We start from the raw sequence: 26,271 nt of genomic DNA, 5'->3' as shown, positions 1-26,271 counted from the left end.
AAAGCAATAAAACCCTATTAAAACATGTCCGTCAATTTATTTCTAGGGCAAGGTTAGGTAAAAATCTTGAATACAGCTATATTAAAGAAAAAATACTCATAGGAATGTTAATTTTAAACATTTTTGTTACCTTCATGCTAAATTAAAATTAAAACTAATTTAAGATGATTGAAAATAACACTGTGTTCTCTCCACAAATCCCAAATAAATACCAGTTATCGACTAAATGAGACCATAATCACATCAACAAAAATCACAAATACATGCAGTGTTCCTCATTTTGTTACTGAATTCTAGCACTCAGGAACACCAGGCACCAGCTGTAAACTCTGGGAGCGAGTTGTATGAAGTGGGTCCACACTACTGTTCTGTTTCTATTATTCTATCTGAATGTGTTTTTCTGCCAACTATTGGCTGAACATGGAAATGCATGTTATTTTAGCTCCGCATCAGACAAAAATAATAAAAAACAGAATATTGAAGAAAACACAATTAAAATTAAATAAAGTGAGAACAGTTCTTATCTTTGAAAATTCATGACTGAAATGTTCACAACACAAGGGCCCACGAAAGTGCAAAATGCATGATGCAACATGCAAGGCAAAGACTAACCCAATATGGTAAAAAATGATTGACTCAGTGATGCACACTGCAACACTGTTTAGAAAAATAGAAACAAAAAATGGAAACAATGTCAAAAACTGCATCAAGTAAATATCATGCCAAAACATAAACATTTCTACACAGCTACAGAAGAAATGTGTTTTAGTTTGCCCAGTGGAAAATCCAATCGAATTTATGCTGTAATCCATCCCCTTGTTTAAAAAAATGCATCCTGAGAAGGATTACTTATTGTTCAATGTTGGTTACAATTTGGTAGAAGAACAGAGGGCTATGGAAGCAGTGGGGTGGCTGTGCTTCCGCGGGGCATCTGACCTTCCCGTCACTCTCAGCCCCTGATTCATCACCTAAATGAAGGTTTAGTGCCACATGTGCACTACAGGAAGTTCCCATTCAGCCCTGCATATGGCAGCATTTAAAGTCTTCTTTCCTCTCTGCAGCTTTGCGTTAATTTGCAGCCCGATGTACTGCTGTAGCCCAATGTGTGCGGCAGGCGGCAACACTGAGCTCCGGTCGCCGGGCTCCAGATGTGGTTCTGTGCTTTTTCAGTGACTGAACCACAGAACAGCTTAAAATGTCAATCACACCACAGCCTGCAGTAACACCCTGTGCTTTTGTAAATACGGCTTCATTATGTTTCAGAGCACACACGGTAACAACTGAGCTATTAGAGGTGTTTCTGCAAATAACCAGATGTTTTAACAAATTTTCACAGCCTTCAAGAAATACACATAAAAGTAGCAAATACTGTACTTTCTGATTATTTAATGGTTTATACTGTATACTTAAGGGGGCATGGTGGTGCAGCGGGCTTGGCCAGGTCCAGCTCTCTGGTGGGTCTGGGGGTCAAGTCTTGCTTGGGGTGTCTTGCGACAGACTGGCGTCCCATCCTGGGTGCGTCCCCTCCCCCTTCGGCCTTGTACCCTGTGTTGTCGGGTTAGGCAAGGGTTCGCCGCGACACCACTTGGGACATGTGGTTTCAGACTGTGTGTGTGAGTGTGTTTGTGTGTGTGTGTGTGTGTGTGTGTATATATATATACTGTGTACTTACAGTAAGCAATAGACAGAAAGTAGCCAAGCCTATCTGGCAAACATCTAGTGATTTCCATAAGGTACTGCTCAGGTATTTTTACATTAAAACTTTATCTCATGAGAACTACTATCATTCTGTCATTTCTGGTAATTCCTCTTTTGACACACAAGATATTGGGAAAAAAATCTTTTCAAACCCATTTCATACCTTCAATTCTTGCCTTTGTTGTCCTGTTCACAAATAAAATCCGTGTAAAAACATGGCTGGAATGTGTTGAGTAGGGTTACCTATGAAGGGCTGAGAAGACCGAAATTTTGGGACACAGGCTATTTTTATATCAGGATAAGCAGCAACGGCCACAAAATTTACCTAGATGTATGACAGTGAACAACATGTGAGTCGGTTGTCCCCCTTAACTTCCAGCAATAGTTATGCACTGAACTTTTCACGCATGTGGCAGCACTACATTAAGGGAGGGTCACAGCTCACCCGCCACCACTACACAATAATAAAAACAACAGAGTCGCATCTTACATACAGTTAACAGAAGAAGTAGGTGTAGATGGTGCTGATGGTGGTATACTGCAGAGAACCTCAAGTTCCCCACCCTGTCTCCCTCCCACTATGTTCTCTTCATGAACATCTCTGTGTCAAGTGCCTTACTTACTCCTGAAAGTCCTACACAACTCCACAGTGTGCACTGGTTTTTCTTTACTGCTTTGTACGTATTTTAATGAGTAACTGTAATACATTTTCATTAGCATGTTTATAATTATACGTAATATTATTGTTTTGTGTATTGTGGCTCCATATCCCATACGGTTAATCTGGGAAACAGTTTATTTAGTTATTATTTGCGCCCATTGCTGAACCCTCGTACAAGACAGGACTCCACTGTACAACAGATCGGTGTAAAAAATTAAATGCAGCACTTAAAAATCATCACCTTACCGCATAGTAGTCACCCACCCAGAAGCACAAACGCTGTTTATGAGACAATGACAACCTTCCACACTCTTTGAGAAATTTTAATTAAGTACTGTGTTACCGGAAGTGTACAAACCCTCTACTACTGAGCTTTGAGGCTGTCTTGGGGTGAACTTCAAAACAAATTCATTTACTCATTAACTTATTTACTTAATATTTCTGAAGAGGATACAGGACTTGTATAGGGCATTTAAGTTTGCCTGAAAATCTTTCTAGGCAAACCTATTTAACATACAGTATGTTTCTGAAGAAACAGATGTTACTCGAACAAAACTGCTTCAGCACAGCTGAAACATATCAATAGTAACATCAAGGCATACGGTACAGGTTCTCAAATCAGATCCAGTACAAGTGGTGACAACTAACACCAGCAGCAGATTAACTGTTATCAATGAGTAGTAAGTTTTATAGGGAAAAAGGCAGAAGATAAAAACAATAGTGGTTGCCATGGACCATCTGTATTTGATGGCATATGGAAAACACAGTGCTCCAGTTGTACATCAGTCCATGCTAAGCACCAGAGGACTTCAATAAACACTAAGCTCTTGGAGGTCATGAAGCCAGGTTCTTGCTGGAGGAGGGGATGTGACCACAGCATCCATTGTGGTCATGAACCGATAACAGCTAGGCATCAGGCACCCTGCTTTCATAGACATTGACGTTTCAAGTCGCAAGAGTAGCAGGTGCTTCAAATAAACAGCTCAAGGAAAATATATAGCTGTAGAAATTACTGAGAACAACAATATAATAATAATAATAATAGAAGAAGGAGAAGAAGAAGAAGAAGAAGAAGAAGAAGAAGAAGAAGAAGAAAAGACTCGCTACTTGAGAGCCTGTTAACTGCTCTCCTTTGGTACATCAAAGTTTACGATGAAGAATTTGCCAGCATTAAATGTAGGCTAATACCGCACAGGTTCCTGGAACTGTGTAAAACTGGGCATGTGTAAAAGTTATGTGAGAATGTGTTGTAAATATTTATACAGCAATAAATACTGTTGCAAAGAAGAGGGGAAAAACACCTCCCCCATCAGAGGTCATGTGACACAGCCTGAGCAAAGAGACAGAAAAAAGTCAAGGACATTCACTATAAACGCACAATAACTGCCATAAATCAGCACAGATCATATTTTACTCAGATCTTATTTCACCTCTGTCTGGACAGAGAGGTAAGGCAAGCTGTCTTTAAAGAACCATCTATTTTACTAACTTCACATGCTGCTAACATGTTACTTAGCTTCTTATTTTATATAGGAAATGAGGTCCAAGCCACAAAAAGTATCTTTAAAGCTCACAGAAGACAGGCAACAGTGCACAGCACACAAGACTTCTTCATTTCAATGTTTTCCTTATGTTTGGGAAGAAAGACTAAAGTAGCACAGACTAGTTGAAATACAGCAGATACAGTGATACAATCATGTTAGTTAGATGGCATTTTGTTACAAAATATTGGATCAAACAAAATGTGGAACACTTTGCCTGGAGTGCTACAGCTGTTTACAATACAAGTACAATAGCCATATTGGGACGAGGAGCAATGTCAAATTAGCATTAACTTGGAAACATCTAAAGATTTTATGTAAATTTGTAAATTCACTCCATATTCAATTTGAATATTTGCTATTGGGTATTAGTGTTGAAAGGTGTGCTTCATTTTGATTGGATGGCCTTACGCCCTGAGTTGCGGGTAGGCTCCGGTTCCCCGCGACCTCGTATGGGACAAGCGGTTCAGAAAATGTGTGTGCGTGTATTGCAACATTGTTAAAATCCATTCAAGGGCCATGCTTTTCACAAATAGCTGATCAGGTTAGGTAGAAACAGCTTGCAACAAGTGAACCTAGGGTAAGGATAATAATCTGTTCGACGTGCACATGTAGGCCGGCTCTCTGATATAACACCCCACTAAGTTAAAAGAACAGCCTGGTGTTCTTAATTTTATACTATGAACGCATCAATAAGAATCAGCCTTCTTTTCTCACAGAAGTCATTGATCCATTCATTATGATGTTGATTAGACATTGATGTAGTACCATCTTCTGTGAAATACACAATTAGCAACAGTTTGAATAAAAGAGAGCTAAGATAGCCTATGAAAATATGCTTACCAAAGCAACATAACACACACACACCGGCTGAAACTGCTTGTCCCGAGCAGGGTTGCAGCAAACTGGACTAACCTGGCAACACAGGGCACAAGGCTGGAGGGGAGGAGACACACCCAGGATGGGACACCAGTCTGTCGCTGCAAGCCACCCCAAGCAGGGCTCGAACCCCAGACCAGACCCAGTAGAACCTGAACCAAACCTGCTCCGCCCCCCCACCAACATAACTGTGGACTCCACTTCAACATTCAAGAATGGTCGCAAAACACATCTCTTTTGGATTCACTTCTCTCCTAACCTCCAAACTGCTCCAGAAACTTGCATCACACCATCTTTCACGATCAGCTTGGTACTGCTTTTAAATTCTCTAGTCAGCTATTCATAGAATGTGCACCAGCAAAAACTGTGGTATTGTATGTAACTGTGCTTTCAAAATTACATGCCTGCATCTGTAATACTTTGTTTTTGTGAAAGGCACTGCAGTTTACTTGAGGTTGTACATCAATTTGGAGAAAAGCATCTGAAAAATCAATAAATGCGAATGTAAATGTTATCAACAGAGCTGTCATTGTAGCTGGGTTTACTTAGAAATTATTATTACGTTACACTTGTTTTAAATCATGTAGCACAGAAATGCACTACTAGACTTCAACCAAAGACACTTTCATGAGCTGAGGACCCTGGTACAGAAGGTATATGGGAGAAATACATAGATAAATGTATATAAATGACAGACAGTTACAGGAAAAAAGCAGCTGAACCATATTAAACAGTCTGTATTATAGAACAAATTTCAGCTCTCAAATTCACTTATAACTACCTCCAACTATGCCAGAGAACAATGCTAACAAGTTATTGGAGTCAGTCATTATGAAAGCACCATGGAAATACAAACATTTGGTACAGCTGTGCTCCATCATATCAGAACGGTGTGACACTCTAAAGTTTTCTTGCTTACAGATCTCTTCTCCAGCAACATTTGAGCACATCCATTCCAACAGAAAACACATGATTCATGGAACCAGATCTAACAATATGCCTAATGTTTTAAGGAATTGCATATAATTATATATAATGAATATACATCACAATCCTAACTAGATAAATGGAACAGAATATTCATGATGGAACTGAACACAATGCACCTGGAATTCTGGTCAATAAACATCTAGTATAAACATTTTTTTAAATATAAACTGGAGTTTCACTGTCCTGCCAGACGCTGGTTGTTTATTTCCAGTGCCTTTCATAAACCCAGGATTGCATAACTACAATCCTGCTTGTCCATTTCACAGACCAAGAGGTCCACAATGTTCTGTGCCTTACGAGGATGCATGCTTGTTTAATACACGATCAGCCACAATGGAAATTGAGCAATGTTTGCTTAACAGGAATATACAATGCATCGGACTGCTGGACTGGCAATCTTTAAAGCATTGAAGATAATACATCTTAACAGAGAAACCAGATGCATGGAGGCCAAGGTTACTGTATGGGCCTTGTCAAAAGAAGACACCGCTGGAACAGGCCTTTATGCCATCCTCACAAGAAACGAGAGAAAGAGGACAAAGAGGCATAGTGGGGATGTAGCTAAGAAGGAAAGGATAAAGAGGAAAATAAAAATGGCCCAAACACAGAGTGCAAAGGGGAGAAAGGTCTTGACTAGGTCCAATGGTTCTTCTGGATATGGGATTAAAGGAAAAGAGCTAGGACATAAATTTCCCCATAGCCTGACAGGTTGGGGCTGTTGCGAATTCTCACAGTGGGATGCCTGGCAATTCACACAGACACCCAGCCATGTTAAAAGCATTGTGATCCCAGTAGGGGGCGAGTTTTCCTAGAAAAATAGCCAAAGAATAACTGAATAGGAGGGGAAAAAATTATACATTTAAAATAGACTGATCATTTTTTTTTGTTTTAAATCACTTGAACATACAAGCACATCCTAATAAGGATGCAATGGTATGCCAGTAAAATACCATCTATTTTTTTTGCTTTGAGATGTCTGCATCTGGATCTGACATCATTTCTATAGTCATCCAGTTGTGTATTCTGCTATTAATTCAGCGAGCTATAAAAACGCACATAACTCAACCATGTCAAAAGTGTAAGGTCATTTTTCTCATTGTTAATATGAAGGTTTTGTTTTAAATTTATAATCTTAGAGTCATAAAACATAATCATTTTTACATACTTAGTTCCACTGCTTTACTCCTGAACGTTCAGAAAGGCAACCTCTTGGGCATGATCTACACCTTAGTCATCCAGGACTGCTCCAAATTAGTTGTCTAATGTGGTGTTCAATAGGCTTCAAAGACAGCTGAGTCTATTTCATAATGCAGTGTGTTTGTCAAAAGTTCTTCTCCACCCTGTTACTATATCTCTTTTTCTATAAGCAAGGAAAACAATGTGAAGGAACCACTTTAATGGTCCTAACACTATTCGGCCTTAGGAATGCAACAGGAGAATTTTTGAACAAGACAGAGTGATTCTTAGGAGTCCTGTGTGCCAGGGACAGGCAGCCTTTTCTACAGGCACCCCTCTGGCTAACCATTATACTGTCATTGCACTTCGAGGGCCCTAAGGCTGTATGTGCATGGGGTCAGGGGGCAGGCATGGGTGATTGCAGAAGAGTGCCACCAGGTTACAGGGGAAGGGTCTGTGGTGGCTGCCTACTGTGCACTGGAGGATAAGGTTGCATGTCTCTCAGCATCTGGCTGTTCCACACAGGGCAACACTTATGCCAAGGTGGGGGTCTCAGTCTGGAGCTACTGACTGAGGGCTAATGTTTCCCCATGGCTTTCATCTCAGCTAATAGCTCCCACGGGAAAGACCACAAGGTGCCAGCAATGCAAGCCACAGAGACACAGGCTGCTGTGAGTGCCATCCATGCAATGTTCAAGGTATCCTTATTCCTCTCCATTTCAACAGCAGAGGGTTAACATTAACCCTAACCCTAAGTACATAGCAAGCAACTACTCCTGCAGCAGTGAAAATTTCAAAATGTGTTACTGAAACTCACAGGCAAAGGGTTGAAGTTCTGGTCCACAAGTTGGTTGTACCCATAGTCAAAGAAGGAGTGTCGAAGGACGACGTCAATGCCCTGAACTGCGGACATGCCCAGAGTATTCAGCCATCTGAGCACAGGAAAGGAAAATACATTTTGAAAAAAAAACAATGAGTCACAGAAAAAGATTTATTATCTAATGTATGACATGTGTCACAGGACATTCTTCCAGGACAGACTGCTGAGTGGAATCAGCCGTCACTAGAACTGGTACAAGGAGAATAGCAGTTCTAGTGCAGTACTCACAGGAAGCCAGCAGCGTACGTATCAGACAAGTTACTGGTGCCTGCGGCCCAGGCCGGCCCCACTCCACCAAGCCACACCTTCTTACCAGGTGTGTGTGTCTTCACAACCTGTCCAGGGGGTGAGTAATAGACTGATCACTTCACAGACTGCCTGTTTTACATCACACGAACAGTCAGTAACAGTACCCATCCACCCAAATTCAATGTCCTTTCTTCTGTGAAACATTCTTAGTTCAATGCTAAATGAATAATGCCAGAACCTTTTAACGTGCGGTTTTGTGGTGTTATATGGGATGCAAAGCTTTGCATCTTGCTGCTTTGAGTCATATTAAGGTCAGACCACAACCACCTCTTCACTGACATTAACCCTGAAATCTGTTGCTGGCTGAGAAACAGCCTTAAGTGCATGACAAACAAGAGTATGTTAAGGCCAGAAATATGGTAATAGTATTTATAATAACAAGACTATTGCAGGGAACTGTGGTTGTAGAATAAACCAACCATGTTATCCTTGTCTTGGGGACTTGCCTTGCACTACTGAATAGCTGGAACTGAATTCCAAAGCATGCAAACACTGTGAGCATGGCTGCAAATGATTAACGCTGGCAAAGGGAACTCAAACAGACTCGGCCTGCACTTCACTCCCAACCTAGGACAAATACAAGGCTAAGAAAAAGCATTAAATAAACAAGGTTTTGTCTCTCTCTCCACCGCATACATATTTTTTCGACATAGCATCTCCTCCTCAGAGATAATCCAGGTCTGAGACCATAAGTGGAGCTCAGCGACCTGATCGGAAGCACCCCGTCACCAGGCAGTCACCTCACAGTGGGCCCCCAGCTCAGCATCACAGTGGCTCAATGTTCAACAGCCTCAATAGCAGGCTGACAGCAAAGGCGCGCATTTAGTCTATTTTTTTTAACAAAGGCCTTTACCAGATGTGTGGCTGTGGATGTATAAAGCAAACGAAATGTGTATTTATAGACGGAGCCATGTGAAAAAATTCTGTGTGTTGTGAAAGTCAGTGTTGCTCATTAGAACAGCAAGCTGTTTCCTGAGAAAGGGGGTGATCCTGTGGAGAGGCTGGCTTGTAAACTCGTCCCACCACCCGGACCCCCGTGTCACACATCATGTTCCCGACGACTGACCCTTGTTGCATAGCCAGTCAGTGCCTATTAAGGGCTTCTGACTGGGAGCTTCCCAACAGGCGCCCAAGCCAGGGCTAACAGGACCAGAACACTAATGAGGGCAGGACGAATTTTATTGCTTCCACACCTCAGACATGCAATCGCAATTACACAAAGTTGCCAAAACACCTTTGGTGTGCAGGGAGAGTTGCAATAAAATTAGATTGTCTGTCTTCACAGACATCTGGCGCCTATATCAGGATATTTAACAAATATTCATCTTCTTCCTCTACAATGTCACATCCTTCTTCCCAAATCCATCCTGGCCCACAGTACAGTACCCATCCCAGCTCGCTAAACCAATTCCAGTCCACGATACATTACCCATCCCAGCTCTCTAAACCCATCCCGGCTCAGGGCACGGTACCCATCTCAGTTCTCCAAACTCATGCCAGCACCTTACACTTGTAGAATACAACTGTACTCACTTTCAGCACCTTAGTGATCTGCTCATTTAATGTATCCAGGAGGCGTGTTTTCAAGAAGTCATCCACTTTCAGCACCCTCCCATCAGTGTAGTAGCTGCAAGATACAGGTCACAGACATTTCAGGTCCTTATTTAGTCATTGACTAGAACTAGTTTAAAGATAATTATCACCTTATTTAACAAGTGCTGTAGGCCCAAAGGCCTACAAATACTGGATCTGCTAGTGAAAGGGGTGTTCAATTGAACTGACAATGGAATAACAAAATAAACATAAAATTCTGACAAAGTAACTCATACCACTGGAAGAGTCAGTGCACAAAGTTTTGTTACAGCATTTGGTGCAATTCCAGGAAATATTGTAAACATGAAGTGCAATTTGATAAAACAAAGTTACTGGGAATTAAACCTGTCCTTCCCTGACAGTCTCATACCAACCAAACACATTACTCTGGTGAAATGTGAATGCAAACAGATATTCCTCTGGGAAAGTGTTGCACAAGAGCCCCAGATTTCAGATTGGACTGTTTCAAGCGCAGATAAATAACAGATTTGTTCCCTGATGTGAATGAAGTTGTCAGAGGAGGAGGCAGGAAGGAGGAAGCAGAGGAGCCGCTCAGTGAGCGCAGATGGGGCAGAAGGAGGCATGCACAAAGAGAAACACAGGGACGACCATCTGGCCTGGACCATTCAGGGTGGAGGGAAGTGTTACAATCTCCTCTGTTCTCAAAACCCACACAATTTACAGCTCCAGAGAGAATGTAGGTATAGAACTGTGAGGGCAACAAATCATCATAATCCTTGATACATATATTGCAGTAAATAATCCCTCACACCCCTTGTACTTATTTGTGTCTCTCTTCCTAGTGATTAAGATCTCTATTGACAGTTTAACCTCCAAAAGAGAACTGGTTATGATACCAGAATTGGCCTTCAAAAAGTGTAACTGGCGTTTCTGCATCCAGATGTTGAACGCCTGTTGAACAGAAGTTTGGAACCACCTTAATTCAGCTTCTTCCAAATTGTTTACAGCTCGGGTCTCATATTCCTGAGCATCGGTGATCAATAACATCAAACTTGCACACGTTTACGGAACAAATCAGTCAACGATCATCATTAAATAAGAGTTTACGGATAACGATTTTTATCTTTCATAATTTGTAATGTAGTGTGAGTCATTAAAAACGTTCAAATGAAAAATCTTACAAAATAATTTTATTAAAGCAATATTCCTGTAAATAACCTAACCGTATTGTATTACTGCATTTTTACTAACAGTTTACAAAATAAACAAATTGAAGGAAATTTAAGAACATTGCACGTGCTTGCATGTTGAATCAATCAGAAGTCTGGACTGAATAGGAGGTTGTATAAACAGTGCTTTATTTTCAGTAAATTTAAATTAGTCTTAATTTTATTGTAGTTCAACATTAATAAAAACCTTTCATTCAACAAACAGTTGCTGATAATGAATGAATGGAAAAAGTATTTCTCATTTATTATAGTTTTATCTGAGGATTTTATCAATTGTGACATAGTGTTGAAAGTGGCAGTAGAGTTACAAGCACATCAAGTTATGAAATTCCAGTCCCAGTTTTGTTCTGTTTTGTAATTTGAGAAGCCACAATAATTTGACTTATTAAATTTAATTTAACATATAAACTGTTAAATAATAAAGATATGATTAAGTTATGATGCTGTATCAAAAACAACTGAAGCGTGTGAACAGAATTACATAATCCACAAATAAATGCTTGAGTATGTTGTTCTTCAGGTGAGGTGAATTTAAAAATTCATCATTTACCACGGTTTTATTTGACAGCTGTAGCCATTTCTACAAAAAAAAAAATCTTCCCATGGCACGTACTGAAACTTGCACACAAAACAATGAATAGCATACTGATCCAAGCTATAAGCTGAGAAATTCCAGTGGTCAAGGTTTACCATTATATATCTGTTTTTTGAGATTCTTGGACTGAATATCAAAACATTTTCACTGCAAGTTTATTTTTCTTTATACTCGGACTATCTCTTCAAAACTTCTCTGATTTGAAGGTTTCCATTTCTATTTCAGCTCTGGAAGCAATTCATTGATGACAAGCATATGTTCAGTACAATTAATGTAATGACTTAATTTCATGGCTAAAACAAAAAACAATAACAAAACATTATCTGCAATGTTTGTTTTGAATAGTTACCACATTATCACATAATTTGTAGACTGGTCTGAAGGCTTCTGGACCCTTGACCTATTCTGGGAACTAGGAGATATAGCAATTATGAAGCTGCAAGCTGCCTATTCCACTGCACAGAACGGCAACCAAAATGTGAAAAATACCCAAACAAGCAATATTTAATGTTAAGTACCAGAACTATTAAATTGTTTAGCAGTGTACAAAGGTGATGGAGTGTGATGCTATGAAAAGCAATACTACCTGAGGCAGTCAACATGCAGATCTTTTTTTAGTATATAGAAAAACATGGGGGCAAAATACAGGAATAAAAACAAATTTTATAACACTGTTCCCATAAATATCAATTTGAAGTTGATTTTCACCCATAAATTTTTTCATAGATTTTTTCCCATAAATATCAATTTGAAGTTGATTTTTACAAATAAAGTATGGGTGATGTCTATGGAAATGATTAGATCAGTAGATTCACTATAAATCTATGAACACTCATACGAATACGATGGGAACACTGAGAGTCATTTTTAACACTAACAGGACACAAGGGGGCCATCACATTCCTTCCAAAGGAACTGCAGGCACAGTGGCTTGGTAAAGGATTAACTTAATAAAAAAACAACAAACTGTAATTTAATAAAATACCAACACAGTACATCATGCTGACATAGATCTGTATTTCCTTGCACAATGTAAAAAGTACTGTGGTGAGCAGTGGGTTTGGACGGGGCGAGGAAGGACGCAAAGGCACCATTCATTTCGACCGTTTTATTAGAACACCGATGCACAGGGAAATAATGCTCTCGGTCCGAGGACCCCGTTTCCTCCAGGATCTGCTGTCCAGCTAGCCTTCCCAGCCCCCCAGGCTCTCTTCTCTTTCTCTCTATGCCGGATGCAATCGCCCCCTTATATTCCCCGTGCGTCACCCGAATCGAACCAATTACAATAAACACTTTTCCCGCTCAAAACAGTAACGCGGGTCGTTACAGTACGTTTCCTGAACTGCTTTCAAGAAGCAAGGTTGCACCATGTTTTCACTACATGTGTTGAGTGCCCTAACTGAGATCCATTAAGCACTATTGGTCCCTCCACCCCCTCTTTCTGTTCTTCCAAACCATATCTTTACCTCCCACTCCCACAACATAAAATTAGGAGAAAAAATTAGGACACGTGGTTTCCCTCCAACAAAAATGCCTGGGATGGGTGGGCAGCCAGCTGAGCATGGATTCCTTCCGATGTTTTGTCTGTTTTTGTGTCTCTTGGCTTTTCCCACACTGAATTTAATTTTCAAGCATTGTTGTTGTAACTCTTGCAACCTGCTGTATGTTTTTTTTTTAGTGCTTTTGACATTATTCTTTGTTAAATACTCTGAGGTAGCCTGTTGGGACTGGTGATATACAAAAATTTTTAAAAAGTTGAACCAAATTGAATTTTTCGCCCATAGACTAATCATGTTGAAGCACAGCTCAGAGAAAAGCGGCAGAGACAAAAAGCATTCATGTTTACCGATGACCGGAACACAGGAATTCTGGCCATCTTATCTGTCTGTGTATACGAGAGCATATGGTTCAACTTTGTCTGTATGCACGTGTGTGCATGTGTGGCTTTCTTGCGTGACACTCCTTCCACCTTAATTAGGCTGACCTACACATTAATGGGCTGGCAATTAACATTTTCAGACAGAACTGTGGAAAGCCCCCCCACAAAGCGCACAGACACACAAATACAGGGCTCTTGCTAGTCTTAGGGGAAAATTCAGCTAGTCTTCAAATTAGCTCAGTGGGACTAATTAATTTAAAAAATCTTGTTTTAATGAACACATTCTGTAATCACCCTCTGCATGTCTGACCTTTAGATTCTGATCTCTGCTACAAAAGAAGCTGCGTTTTTGTTTTTCTCTCTTTCAAATCAAAGTCATGTTTTAATTATAAAAGAACACCGCAGCAGTCAAACAAATCTTACTAGATGGACACTCGCATTCATTGCTGCCAATCTACAGTGCTGTATAGATGAAATGACAGCCAGTTCAAAATAGTGCTCTGAAAGAGCAGCCTGATAAACAAAAAAAGACCCCATGAGTGTGTGGACTGTGCTACAGCTCTGAGCACACTTGAGTGTATGGTAGATAGCTTGTTATCACTAGAAGTTTGGCTCCATTCCAATAACATCATTCAGCATGGACTCCTACAGACCTGCCAAAAGCCTGTGGCTTGCCGACTGCGGGGCAATGAGAAATGTTCAGATTTTTCAACAGACAGTAGCTCTCCTGCACAGCTCCATGTGACCTGCAGAGTGACCAGAAAGCAGGAGTCTTGGAAAAGGGGGACATGGATGAAGACCCCCGTGCCAGTAGGTGGCGCCATTGACAGAGTTGATGCACAACTGCAGCAGGCTACATTGGAGTGGATTTGTGTCTGTACATATGGGGTTGCACATAATTCAATCATAATTTCTCCAATTGAATTCAGTTCAATCTCATGTCCTAGACAGGGCTGCTAAGTAAGGCATTTAAACAAACTTTAAGTAACTTTCATTTATTAACAAGGTTTAGCCTAAGACAGTTTTTACATTCATTCATTTAGCTGACACTTTCCTCCAAAGCAACTTACAATGTTAAGGTTACAGTTATTTACCCATTTATACAGCTGGGCCATTTTTACTAGAGCAATTCAGTGTAAGTACCTTGCTCAAGGGTACTACAGCCAGAGGTGAGCTCAAATCTGCATCCTTTGGGTCCAAAGGCAGTTGTTCTAACCACTACACTACCACAAACACTTTTACAAACACTCACACACACAGTCTGAAACTGCCTGTCCTAAGCAGGGTTGTGGCGAGCCAGAGCCTAACCCAGCAGCACAGGATGTAAGGCTGGAGGGGGCACACCCCAGACGGTACACCAGTCCATCACAAGGCACCCCAGTCCATCGCAAGGCACCCCAAGCGGGACTTGAACCCCAGACCCACTGGAGAGCAGGACCCAGCCAAGCCCGTTGCACCACCACACCCCCCTTCCATTTCAAATTACAAACAATTTGTAATTGTTTTAAAGTGGTCTGACACTGACGCAGCGTTCAGTTTAGTTTTGGTTTGTAATATTAAAATTCCTCAGTACTGAGCATGTATCATGCATCACTAAGATTGTTTCGTAACTGTGTTTAGGTTTATTATAATGACATAAGTAACAGGTCTATGATTTGTTTATATTTACATTTATTCATTTAGCAGATGCTTTTCTCCAAAGCAACTTATATCTCATAGAAAATATTTATACAGGCTTACACAAAAAAAGTATTTGAAAGGTGTTGTCAGCCAGTAGTTCAATGCAACCAACAATTCTCAGGTGCAAAGAAAATAGAATGCCCAAGAGATCCCAATATCTTTTAGACAAACGTATCATTACGCGGCTGATGACATTAATTCTGAGTTCATTAAAACTGTTAGCAGATATGTTGAAGAATACTGTTTTCACAGAGCTGTCAGAGCCTTCCTTCCCTCCCCCTGATTCTTTTTATCTTTCATAATGTGTGCACCTCTAAATATCCTATTTGGAAAGTGTTTAACCACAGCAGTACTGGAGTACAGGAAGATCAAGGGTGACTATTGCAGAACTGTGGGAAATTATCGGTGTAAGCTGCAAATGAGTTTCTGCACTGCACTATAGGCTACCGTACTGCACTGTGCTCTGTCCTGCAAACCAGGCTCCTCGAAGCCCCGAGACACACACGTGCACACATGCTGTGGCACCTTCAGCCGCCCAGTGCTGGGTGTACATTATCACAATAGCCGCTACTTGTTACTTGTTATTTACAGATATATTAAAAGTTTCCCCTATTAAAATGGAACAGGTAACAGATGTAGAGCATGAAGACACAGTGGTGAAGTTGCTATAAAACTAATTTTTCACAAATCCTCAGGTTAACAGCAGTGATATAATAATAATAACAATAATAATAATAATAATAATATTACTAAGATGACACCTTTGAAGAGTTTTAGTTTATCAAGAAGTTGGAAGATCAGGAGAGAAGTGAGTCCATAAGCAATAAATTCCGAGAAAGGAATTCAGCAGTTCGGAGGCAGAAAGGGAGATCATTACATCACACTAGAGTAAAAACCGATAACAAGACAATACCGTGTCCAGTACATTGCCATTATAACAGACACACAAAGAGCATTCTGAAGACAAGGTATCAGGATTAAAATCTTAATCTCCTGACGAATTAACTGCTGTAAATGCGACGTGAATAGGCTGCCACATGATATATCTAAAATATAAAATTCACAGGATGGCCAAAATGCAAAATGTCCCCACTGTATGATGCCTGAATTTCCTGCCGCGTGTGTGACTATATGAGTGAAAGACTGTTCGACTGTCCTACAATGACCGACCTCCTTTCCAGGGAGTTCTCCCTATAGGCTTTGAACTATATACAAGTGTAAAGGTGTCTTTTAACAAAACTTGGCCACAAACAAGCAGTGAAATATCTGCATATTAATGTGTAAAGGGGTATCATTCATCGTGGACCATCTGGAGTTCATTCTAGTGGCAGATCAATTTAAAAAGGAAATCACTATAGTGTTACAGTACAGCTCCATCCGTACCTATCAATAGCCCACATCAAGAAGGTTCTGTTCAAAAGAGATGTTTAGAGTGGTGTAAACAGTGCTCAGAATTTCTACAATGTACACAATGTATGAGCAGATGCATTTAGAGAGGGGCATAATTCACAGTTTTTTCTGTCCCTCCTTTTAGTATAAATTCTAAGGAGTTTAAACACTATTACTGTTCAGACAAAGTATCTTTTATTTTATTATGAAAACTGCCGTAATCAGACCTCAATAAGATCTTCAGTTCCCCTGCTCAGTTGTCCTGGTCCATAAACGTTCGATGTTGCATGGATCTTTTTAGATATCCCCTTCAGAGCGTAATACGTATCACACACAGTCCGCTCAGAGGCACAAATGCAGAATGAAATAAAATTTCTAACACTTGTAGAAACGGAGCGAGACTCAGATGAGCATTCCACTATGTTGAGTAAGCGTTAAAGACATTTTTTAATGGATCTGTGTTGGACCCACAGGGCTGCGGTTACGCATGTGCAGGGGCAGGTGAAACAACCTGTGTGATCTGATGCTCAAAAACCTGTCAGCTGGGATCTGCCTGCAGCAGGATTCAAGCAAACTGGACACGAAGTAAATGGTAGCAGTTAGAAAGGATTAGCCTTACCTGATAAGCCCAAGTAGAGCCTTCATCATGCTCACATGATTATTACTAGGTCTAATTACTTATAAAGCTTTTTTTACTCTAATACTCCTAGGAATGTCCTGAGTGACACATACACGCTGTCTGAAACCACTCGTCCCAAGCTAAGAGCTCCTGACAGAGTTAAGGCACAAAGGTCTGTGCACCCAGATATTAGAGTTGTGAAGATCTGCATTAATCTAGGACTGCATATGGGACAAACTGGGAATGCTGTTGCTGCTGACTATGGAGGCCAGCGCAGGTAATACTGCTGAACTTTCCACGGCTCAGGTTAAGTGTTCTTGCTCCTTTGTTTCATTTACATGTTCCGCTGCTCAATCAGAATCTAGGATGCCAATTTTTTTCTTTATGTGGCCAATCATTTACTCAAGCTTTCAATATAGATGAGAAAAAGAAAAATCTGGATCATCTATCAGTTTAAAAACTGTTGATTCCTGATGAGAAAGTGATGAATCAGCTCCTTTCTGATAGTCAGGATTTTTGTTTTTTCAATCTCTAAAAGCACAAAGCATAACCACTAGCGCCAAGCATCAGCTGAATCACCCTAATGTTACCATTTTATTTGTTATTAACATATGTAGCCAACATTGTCACCCTGGCTGTTGGTGAATTAAATTTGTGTACTTATTGCATTTTCATTACGTCCACCACATGCTTGTGAACTCTATACTAACATTAAACAAATGTCCAGGCACACTACACTTATAATCACAAACATGCATCACTACTGAAAGTGAGAAAATACACACCACATGGTCTGTACGCACTATACTACAGTACTACTATTTCTACACAAATTCCAACCATTAAACTGTAGCCCTAAAAGTAGCTTCATTATTCCAAACAGTCGCCAACCACTGATGTGAAGAGCCATTAACAACACCCTATTCAGAGGCAATAATTTTAAGAATAAAGTTCTGTCAAGTATCCAACTGTATAAAAAGGTGAAAATGTAAGCCAATAAAAATGATACACTCTGCAGGTCTCCTAGCACAAAAATCCCAACATGTAACATCAGGCTGCCAAGAAATCTGAACAAAAGAACTGAACACGGTTAATACAGAATGTAACCATATGAACTTATAAAGCTGCTGGTAGGGACAGACTGTACCGTGTTCTGGTACAACTCACCATCAGGATAACCTCATGCAAAGACATTTTTTCTACACTCCTCTTTCAGTAAACTTTATGAGCTTAAAAGGAAAGACTCAAATTGGACAACACATATGTATAGTCCAGCCAAGCATGCAACCTGGCCATTCTGATAAAATGTGTTTAGAAGCAGGTGTTTGCAATTGAGAGCTTGCTGAGACCCAGCTTATGAGGTGTAATGGCTATTCACAGGAGGATAGGCCATAAAAGAAAGTGGGAAAACAGTTTCATGAAGACCTCTTGTTCTGAAGTTCAATTATAGGTGTCAAAGTATTTCCATAAACAGAAACAATTAAAGTTTTAATTTCAAAAATATGGATTTTTTTTATCATCTGGTGAATTATTAAGTTAAAACGATATGTGTAGGGGCTTCCAGTAGCACTTTTTAAACTGCCCAGAAGCCTATGGCTGGGAGCTGGGTTTGAAACCAGACTACCCACTTGTGGCAAATAGGCCCAGCCTAGCTTGCTTCCTATTTCACAATAACAAGATACAAGTTATTAAAACAGCATGGAGAGATGTAAAAAACAGAGAAAAATAAGAGAGTAGAATACCTACTGTTGCCACGTAACTGCATCTACAATAGAACCAGCATTCTTCATGAACCTGTTAAGAAAAACAGAAATCATTTAGTCACAACTCAGATTCTACAGGAAGAAAAGCAGAGCGGAAAACACACTTCTGTACGCTACCAACTATTACAAATAAAAATGGGAACCAAATAAAAGAAAATACTCAATAAAAACACCATGCTTCTGTACCTAAAGACAAATGCTAAATTGTAATTATATCACTATTAAAGTGTTATAAATGTTTAAATTATAAATTCCACCTAACCTTTTCACCTAAAGTATAAAATCAGTGTCTTGGCTCATATAATCAGTTTCCATATTAAACCTCTGTTGTAAAATTTCTGAGGTGGGCAGGGTTCCTTTTAGAGAGTCACTGGTTTTATACAGTGCATTCAGAAAGTATTCAGACCGCTTCCCTTTTCTCACTTTTCATGTTTAAAAAATAAAAAACTGAAATATCACATTGACATTAGTATGAAGACCCTTTACTTGAAGCACTCTGGTAGCCATCATAGCCTTGAGTCTTCTCGGATACAACGCGACAAGCTTTGCACACCTGGAATTAGGGATTTTCAGCGATCCTTCTCTGCAAATCTTCTCAAGCTCTGTCAGCTCGGATGGAAAATGTCAGTGAACAGCTATTTTCAGGTCTTTCCAGAGATGTTCGTTTGGGTTCATGTCTGGGCTCTGGCTGAGCCACTCAAGGACATTCACAGAGTTGTCTCTTAGACACTGAAGTGTTGCCTTAAAGTATAGATACATCTCAAAGATGATCGGAAGAAATGGGATGCACCTGAGCTAAAATTCAAGTGTCATCGCAAAGGATCTTAATACTTATATCAGTGTGATATTTTAGATTTTTATTTTTGATAAATTTGCAAAAATTTCTAAAATCCTGTTTTTACTTTTATCATTATGGGATATTGAGTGTAGACTAATGAGGGAAAAAATGAATTTAAACTATTTTAGCATATAGCTGCAATACACACACACACACACACATTTTCTAAACCGCTTGTCCCATAGGGGGTCGCGGGGGAACCGGAGCCTGACCCGGCAACTCAGGGCGTAAGGCTGGAGGGGGAGGGGACACACCCAGGACTGGATAGCTGCAACATAAAAAGTGAAAAAGTAACAGAGTCTGAATACTTCCTGAATGCACTGTATTTGACAGACCAGCATTCTGCCATAAAGTACACCAGTTGTAGCCTGGCCCTGTGGCAGCTATCAGAGGTTGTTCACTATGTGTGAGTTAAGAGATGCTAACACCTGTCCTTCACCGTAAGAAATGGTTGAATCCCAAAAATGTCCATATTTGGGAGCTGCCTTGAGCATGAAGGAATGTGACAATGCAGGGTGCATTGTAGTCAGGCACAGGGGACTTTAAGTTTGTTTGATTTAACATTTTCTTCAGTGTCTTTCTCACAGAGTAGAGAGGTAGACCGCATCCAGCCAAGACTTTCAGAGAACAGTCATAGGAAGAATGGGATAGGCATTAACACAGCAGGTAAATGGCTTTACACATGTGCAAGGAAACAGTCAGTCATTTTCTCTGTACATGCCAGTGGGAAATGAAGAAAATGCAAATAATGTTATTGACAATACATGTAACTACTGATTGTTTACCTCCCAGATTACGGAAACTTGGTTACTTTTCCTGAATGTGCCTTGGTCAGATGACATGTTTATATTACAAGCAAGGTATGGAACAGGACTGTTAATGTAAGGATCAGGGTCACTGTCAGTTGCTACAGAGAGCTGCAGTTATTTACATGCCTGAAAAACTTAACCCCCACAAGACTCATTGTAAACAGTACAATGAGCTAAAAGATGACATAGAAGCAGAAGCAATTTCTAGGACATGTCCAACTTAGAGTCCTAACAATACTTGTAAGGAAAAACAAAGCAGGATGCCAGCTGGAATTCCTAACCATTCAAAACTGTGTAGTTTATATAATTTCATGTAATACAATGAGCATGAGAAACATTTTCTCCCAGTGTAGTAGCACTATTTATAATAAATAAAAAAAACTTTTCATCTTCCAAAAAATTAGAAACAGGAATGCACTTGTCCTAAACAACCAACAGTAATTTACATCTAACATAATTTCTGTCAGACACACTTAGTTTCAAAAAGAGCACAGAGAGCAAGGGTTACACTCGTTAATTTCTTTGGGCAGTTTCATAAAGAAGCGTATCGGGGACCACATCATGCATAACACATGTTTAGCAAGGCCAGTGGCAGCTGTAATGCCATCTATCAGAACATTACTGATTCTTCAAACATACAATGAAAGAAATATGCTCATTTTTTCAAATTCTACAGTCTTTCCTGCTATCATTTAAAACAAATAGCACTATTCCTGGATCGATTACTGTCAGAAATTAATCTGACTGAGCCAGATGCTGTTCCTTGTCTTTGATTACAAAAATGTGCAGACCTTTTCACCACCACCTCTCAATACATTTTTTTATTTATCCGTAGCTCTTAGCTGAGAATTTATTTTTGCTTCCATTTCTCCTGAGGTTCAAATCCAGTTGTTTTTTATTCCTGACTGACAGTAATTTTTCCCATACTGTTATGCCAGGAAGCACTGGGGTGGAGAGTACATGTTCCAGTAGACTTTCCTGTCAGCCGAAGTCTGTCTGTAACAATGTTGATGCCTGTTTGTCCCGTCTAATAGCGCTCTTCAGGAAGAAGTAATGGAGAGGCTGTTTCCACATGCAAGGCTGTGCTGGACATCTCTGCTTCTCCTCAAGTGTGTTTTACAATTGGGAATGTTGCGATGTGAAAGGGAACATTTCAGCTCGAGAGTCAGTTAGCACAGGTCCCTCCACATTGGGAATGGTGGAACAGGCACGACAGCTCTTACTGCTGACGATTTAGTGATTTTTAACATGCAGGTGGAAGATAGCTCCGTCACACTATTAATCGAGTGACACTTTATACAGCTGACAGGGTATTTAAATGGTGCAGCAGTCTCCTTGCCATGAAATAAACATCTCCTGTCTAGTGTGAAGGTGGAATTCTGGGAGCCTGAGCTACTTCTCTAGCCACCTCTGCCCTTGTGCTCAGCTCCCATGCATAACCCCAGTGCAGTCGCTGTGCCCAGCCCCAGTGCACCAACCTGTGCCTCCCTTTGTAAAAACACATTGATCCAGAAAATCTATAAAACCTTTGCAAAGGAATACTTTAAATGTTTGGAAAGTTGTTTAATATATGCAAATATATGTGAGAAATGATAACCATTTTGTTTAATTAAACCTTCTTCAAAAATACTTGAAAAACTTAAATGTAAATGAAAATTTTTATGACTGCAATAAAGTCTAGATTTGTGAACACAGGCCATAGATCTCAAGTGTCAACTAAGGCCGTAGATTTATCATAATTTCACAACTGCAATAAATTGCAGAAGGACTTAATTTCACTTTCATTAGCAGCCCTTTTTACTTTTGGTCCTGAAAGATATATCAATAGCTTTTCATAGATATTCAAGCAACCAAACAGTTCAGTATTCATATAATAAGCAGAAATTTCCAGTTGGAGAGATGTTATTTATTCAAATTAACCTCCTCCATGACCTCAGAAATCTGGAAAGACTACACTAGATAGCTATGACAGCTGATAGCTTTTTGATTCATATTTTAAATAAACTACTAGAGATTTCATGCCAAAATAGCAGCTTCATAAGGGTCAAAATGGCTATATTTTCTCAAAGGATCATAACTTCACCTTCTGCACCATGGACATTTAGAGTTTTCCCCATGAATGGAAATCATTAGTCAATAAATATAAGCCACGGGGTAAAAAGGAGAGAACTGTGTCTACTAACCATATTCTGGATGTAAGTGACAGTAAGGGAGCTGACCTGTCCTGGCCTCCACCTCAGTGCCCTCCCTGTGGTTTTAGTCTTTCTTACCCCTCCAGCAGCAGGATAGCATTCTTGCGGGGGCGTCCAATGTTGGGTCCATAAAGGCTGGCGCGGCTGTAATAGCGCACGGATTGCAGCAGCGTCCGCAGCTGGGCGAAGTCCTGTGCCAGCTGGCTGCTGTTGAGGGTGCAGGATGACACAGTGCGGTAGCCATTGGGCTCTGCAGGAACAAGAGTGCAGTAAGACGGAGACAACTGAAAGAGCAGTGAAAGGCTGGGACCTCCTCATAATCTGCATAGGGGTCTCTCAAAACCTTAACCATGAAGCCTATAACCCCTAGCGAACAATTTGGTCCTGGCACAGTGTAGACATGAAGGAATACCAGGGATGGGAGCAACTGCAGCCTGATTAACCAGAGATCTGACCATTTTGGTGGTGTGTGAATGGCCAGTTGAGCCTGTATTCTCTGTATCCAATTGACTCCAGCTTTGTTATATTGGCAAAAAAAAACCCCTTTGTCGGTTTAGCTGAACATGTCTTCAGTTAATCTGATTTTGGTCCATTTATTTATCTCTGTAAATCCTGGTCAATCCTTTGCAATCCCTCCCTGAACTCGATTTGGTCATTTGTTTTTATTTAGTCCCATTTAAACAAAAGTCCTTTTTCAGTTCATCTCTAAGAGACGATTTCTAAGTGGCAGTTACATGTAAGCTCCAGCAGAACTCAAAAGGCCTGAGTGAGACTGCACTGGGCATGTAGCACAGCACTATTCTGTACAATCAAATAAATAAATAAATATAGACAACAGCTGAGCCAAATGAATCATCCTACCTCCCCCTTTATGACTGAATATGGAGGAAATAATGCCACAAAAGCCTTGAGAAACTCTGTTTTGAACTGAATGAAGGTAAATCTGCTTAACGAATAGTGAATATTATATCATGATATACAGAGATGACATGGCTAGTTTCAGGAGACAGGATTAAAATAATGCCTGTCATTCAGGTGCATAAGTATATACTGTAAAAATGTCATCTCCATTACAGGGAAATAAAATGTTAAAATCTGAAACAAATGGGGGGGAAAAAAAAAACACTAAATTTATCCCTGTGGGACTATGATCCCTGTATACTGCAGGAATGCTGTTGGAAGAAGTGAGGCAACAAACAGGCCTAACACAGTATTAGTACAGTTAGTATAAAATGCCTGGATGAGGCCTGGATGATTCCTGGATGATGGATTACCCTCCCTCGGCTGCATGCGCTCACCATTGCCCAACTCCCAAGAAATGTTGTACTTCTTGCTAGCGCTGTACTTGAGTAGACTGAGGGCGCTGGAACCATTCCAGGAGTTGTCAGGGTTTCGCTGCAGGGCATTCAATCCAAAGATCAGGTGCAGCCCAGCACAGTCGGCAAAGTTGTAGAGTTTGTCTAAAGACCTGGCTGGGAGAAAGCGAGAGGCAGTTGTAACATTTCTTTTTCCTGCATTCAGCCACAGCACACAAAGTCAGGCTAGGGCTTCATAGCACCTTTTTAAATGTCCCTGATGCCTGACAAGTTTCAAATAAACATGTAAATTGTTAATTTCAAGTACATAGCTCACAAAGTCCACAAAACTATTTCAATAAAATTCAAAGGGATGGTTATGAGCTAACGTCCTGAGTCCTTTTTATGTCTAAATTCCATTGTATATGATGGGTAACAGGTGAGGAACATTTTGAGCACTCATGCTGTGTGAATGCTCCCTGGAAAATGTTTAAATGTTTAAGAATATAAAACTGCATCTTAATTTGGGTAGTTCAAAAGGATATGCTGTACTGTGGACTGCCTACAAAGAACAAGTAAGGCACAAAAGTGTCCTTATTATTCCCAAGGTCACGGTGGCGTGTAACTGCTTTAATAGTTGGTGTCGCATTATTTTATTGTTTTGGAAACTTTGTGGAATTTCTGAAGGGAAGAAGTCCACAAGGATTTTTAGGTCTGCAGTCTCTAATAGGCTCCAGAAGTAGCATGCATCTGGTAGTTGTGATTTAGTGCATTCAAGGGCACTTTTGTTTCAATGTTGTACCTGGTGGGTTCTCATTTCAATAAACAGTAAAAGTTTTCCAAATTAACATCTATTCTACAGGTCTTAGGTGGTCATGAAGTCTCAAAACAAATTTGAGAGTAAACACAATTTGCTCCAAAATACTCTGATTTTGCTATTTGTTGCCCTTTCCAACTGGAGGATAAATCAAATTGCATTTGATGTAGAAGACACTACTTTAACAGTTTAGAATCCAAATCTTTATAAACACCAATCAAATGAAAAAAAAATATTAATTATGATAAATCCATAAATTCAAATAACTTCCTTAAAACATAAATATACTTCATGGTTTATCAAACATTACCAATTCTGATGACACCAAACAGTACCTGTTTGGTAAGTGCCACACCTGTTCTTGCAGAACTGTCACAATTTGGCTATGAATATCACATATAAATAGAATGGGTAAATCTGGAATTCATTATAATAATTACATTTCCAAACAAGATTCCTTGGTTGTTTATTTAAAAACATCAATGGGAAGTTGTGGTCTAAAGGAATGAATGTTCAGTAGGTTCATGAATAGGAAAATAAGTACTTTTTCTTCTCATTAGTGTTTTACTACAACCCTTAAAACAGTTCAGTGCTATTGTCACTTCAAAAAATGGAGCTGATGGGTATCTTCTTCTATGCGAAATGTTTGCCCACTTGTTTTATACGAACAATAACAGTGATCAACTTTGTTTGTTTCAATTGATGCGTCTTTCTCTTTACATTCTCTCACACACAGTGGCACACACAAACACAGTTTCACGGGAAATACTGCTTCCATTTAAGCTTACTTCCAGACCCAGTTTGGAGGAACATTTTTTGCAGCACATGATTAGGCCCCCAGCTGCATAAAACAACTTTGATTATTGTTTGAAAACTCAGCAAGTTAAAAACTGAGCCACAAACATAAATATTGCACTGAACTTTGACCTCACTTCCGGTCATAAAAAGAAAAAGGTTAAGGCTCCAGATGTACTGAAGAACTGGGAATGTTTAAAAAGCTATAAACCTGTCAGAAATGTGTCAAGTTCATCTATGGAGAGGTTCTAACAGGCACAATGAATTCTGTCCACCTTTAACAAATGGTTTGAGAAAAACAAACTGACATAATGAGTCCTTAATGAACAAACAACCAAGTGCCCAGAAATGCATACCAAGAAGCCAATGTGAAATCTGCTTTCAATAAAGCGCTTGACACTGAGATAATGCAGCAAATGTGTGACAAGCAAGCAATAGTACACACTTCATGTGACATATAAATGGAATGTTAACACTGACAGAGTCTGCTATATTATTATTTTACTCAAATCCCAGTTTTCTAGCGTTACACTTTTCTCTGCTCAGGGCTAAGTTATCAGGGTCCACACTGAGGAATGATAATCTAAAAAAGCCTTTTCTTCCTTTTAATGGATTGCATCAATTTCACCAATTTTCTCAGAATTTAACTTACTTCCAATAAATCCCCTGTCCATATTTCAGAG

The 26,271-nt window shown here is 39.9% G+C and overlaps 1 protein-coding gene across 1 annotated transcript in view; it reads right to left on the bottom strand.

The window, feature by feature from the left end:
• hpse2 (heparanase 2) overlaps window positions 1-26,271 on the bottom strand; it is an 82,103-nt gene that overhangs the window by 14,866 nt on the left and 40,966 nt on the right. The window contains exons 4-9 of the mRNA XM_018766201.2: window positions 23,980-24,153; window positions 22,760-22,931; window positions 18,826-18,873; window positions 9,668-9,761; window positions 8,054-8,160; window positions 7,763-7,877 (exon numbers count right to left, since the gene is read on the bottom strand). Coding sequence (XP_018621717.1) covers window positions 7,763-7,877; window positions 8,054-8,160; window positions 9,668-9,761; window positions 18,826-18,873; window positions 22,760-22,931; window positions 23,980-24,153 — 710 coding nt within the window. The remainder of the gene's footprint in view (window positions 1-7,762; window positions 7,878-8,053; window positions 8,161-9,667; window positions 9,762-18,825; window positions 18,874-22,759; window positions 22,932-23,979; window positions 24,154-26,271) is intronic.

This window comes from Scleropages formosus, chromosome 8 (assembly GCF_900964775.1).
Source record: "Scleropages formosus chromosome 8, fSclFor1.1, whole genome shotgun sequence".
Taxonomy (NCBI): domain Eukaryota; kingdom Metazoa; phylum Chordata; class Actinopteri; order Osteoglossiformes; family Osteoglossidae; genus Scleropages; species Scleropages formosus.
This window is presented reverse-complemented; position numbering and strand designations above follow the sequence as displayed.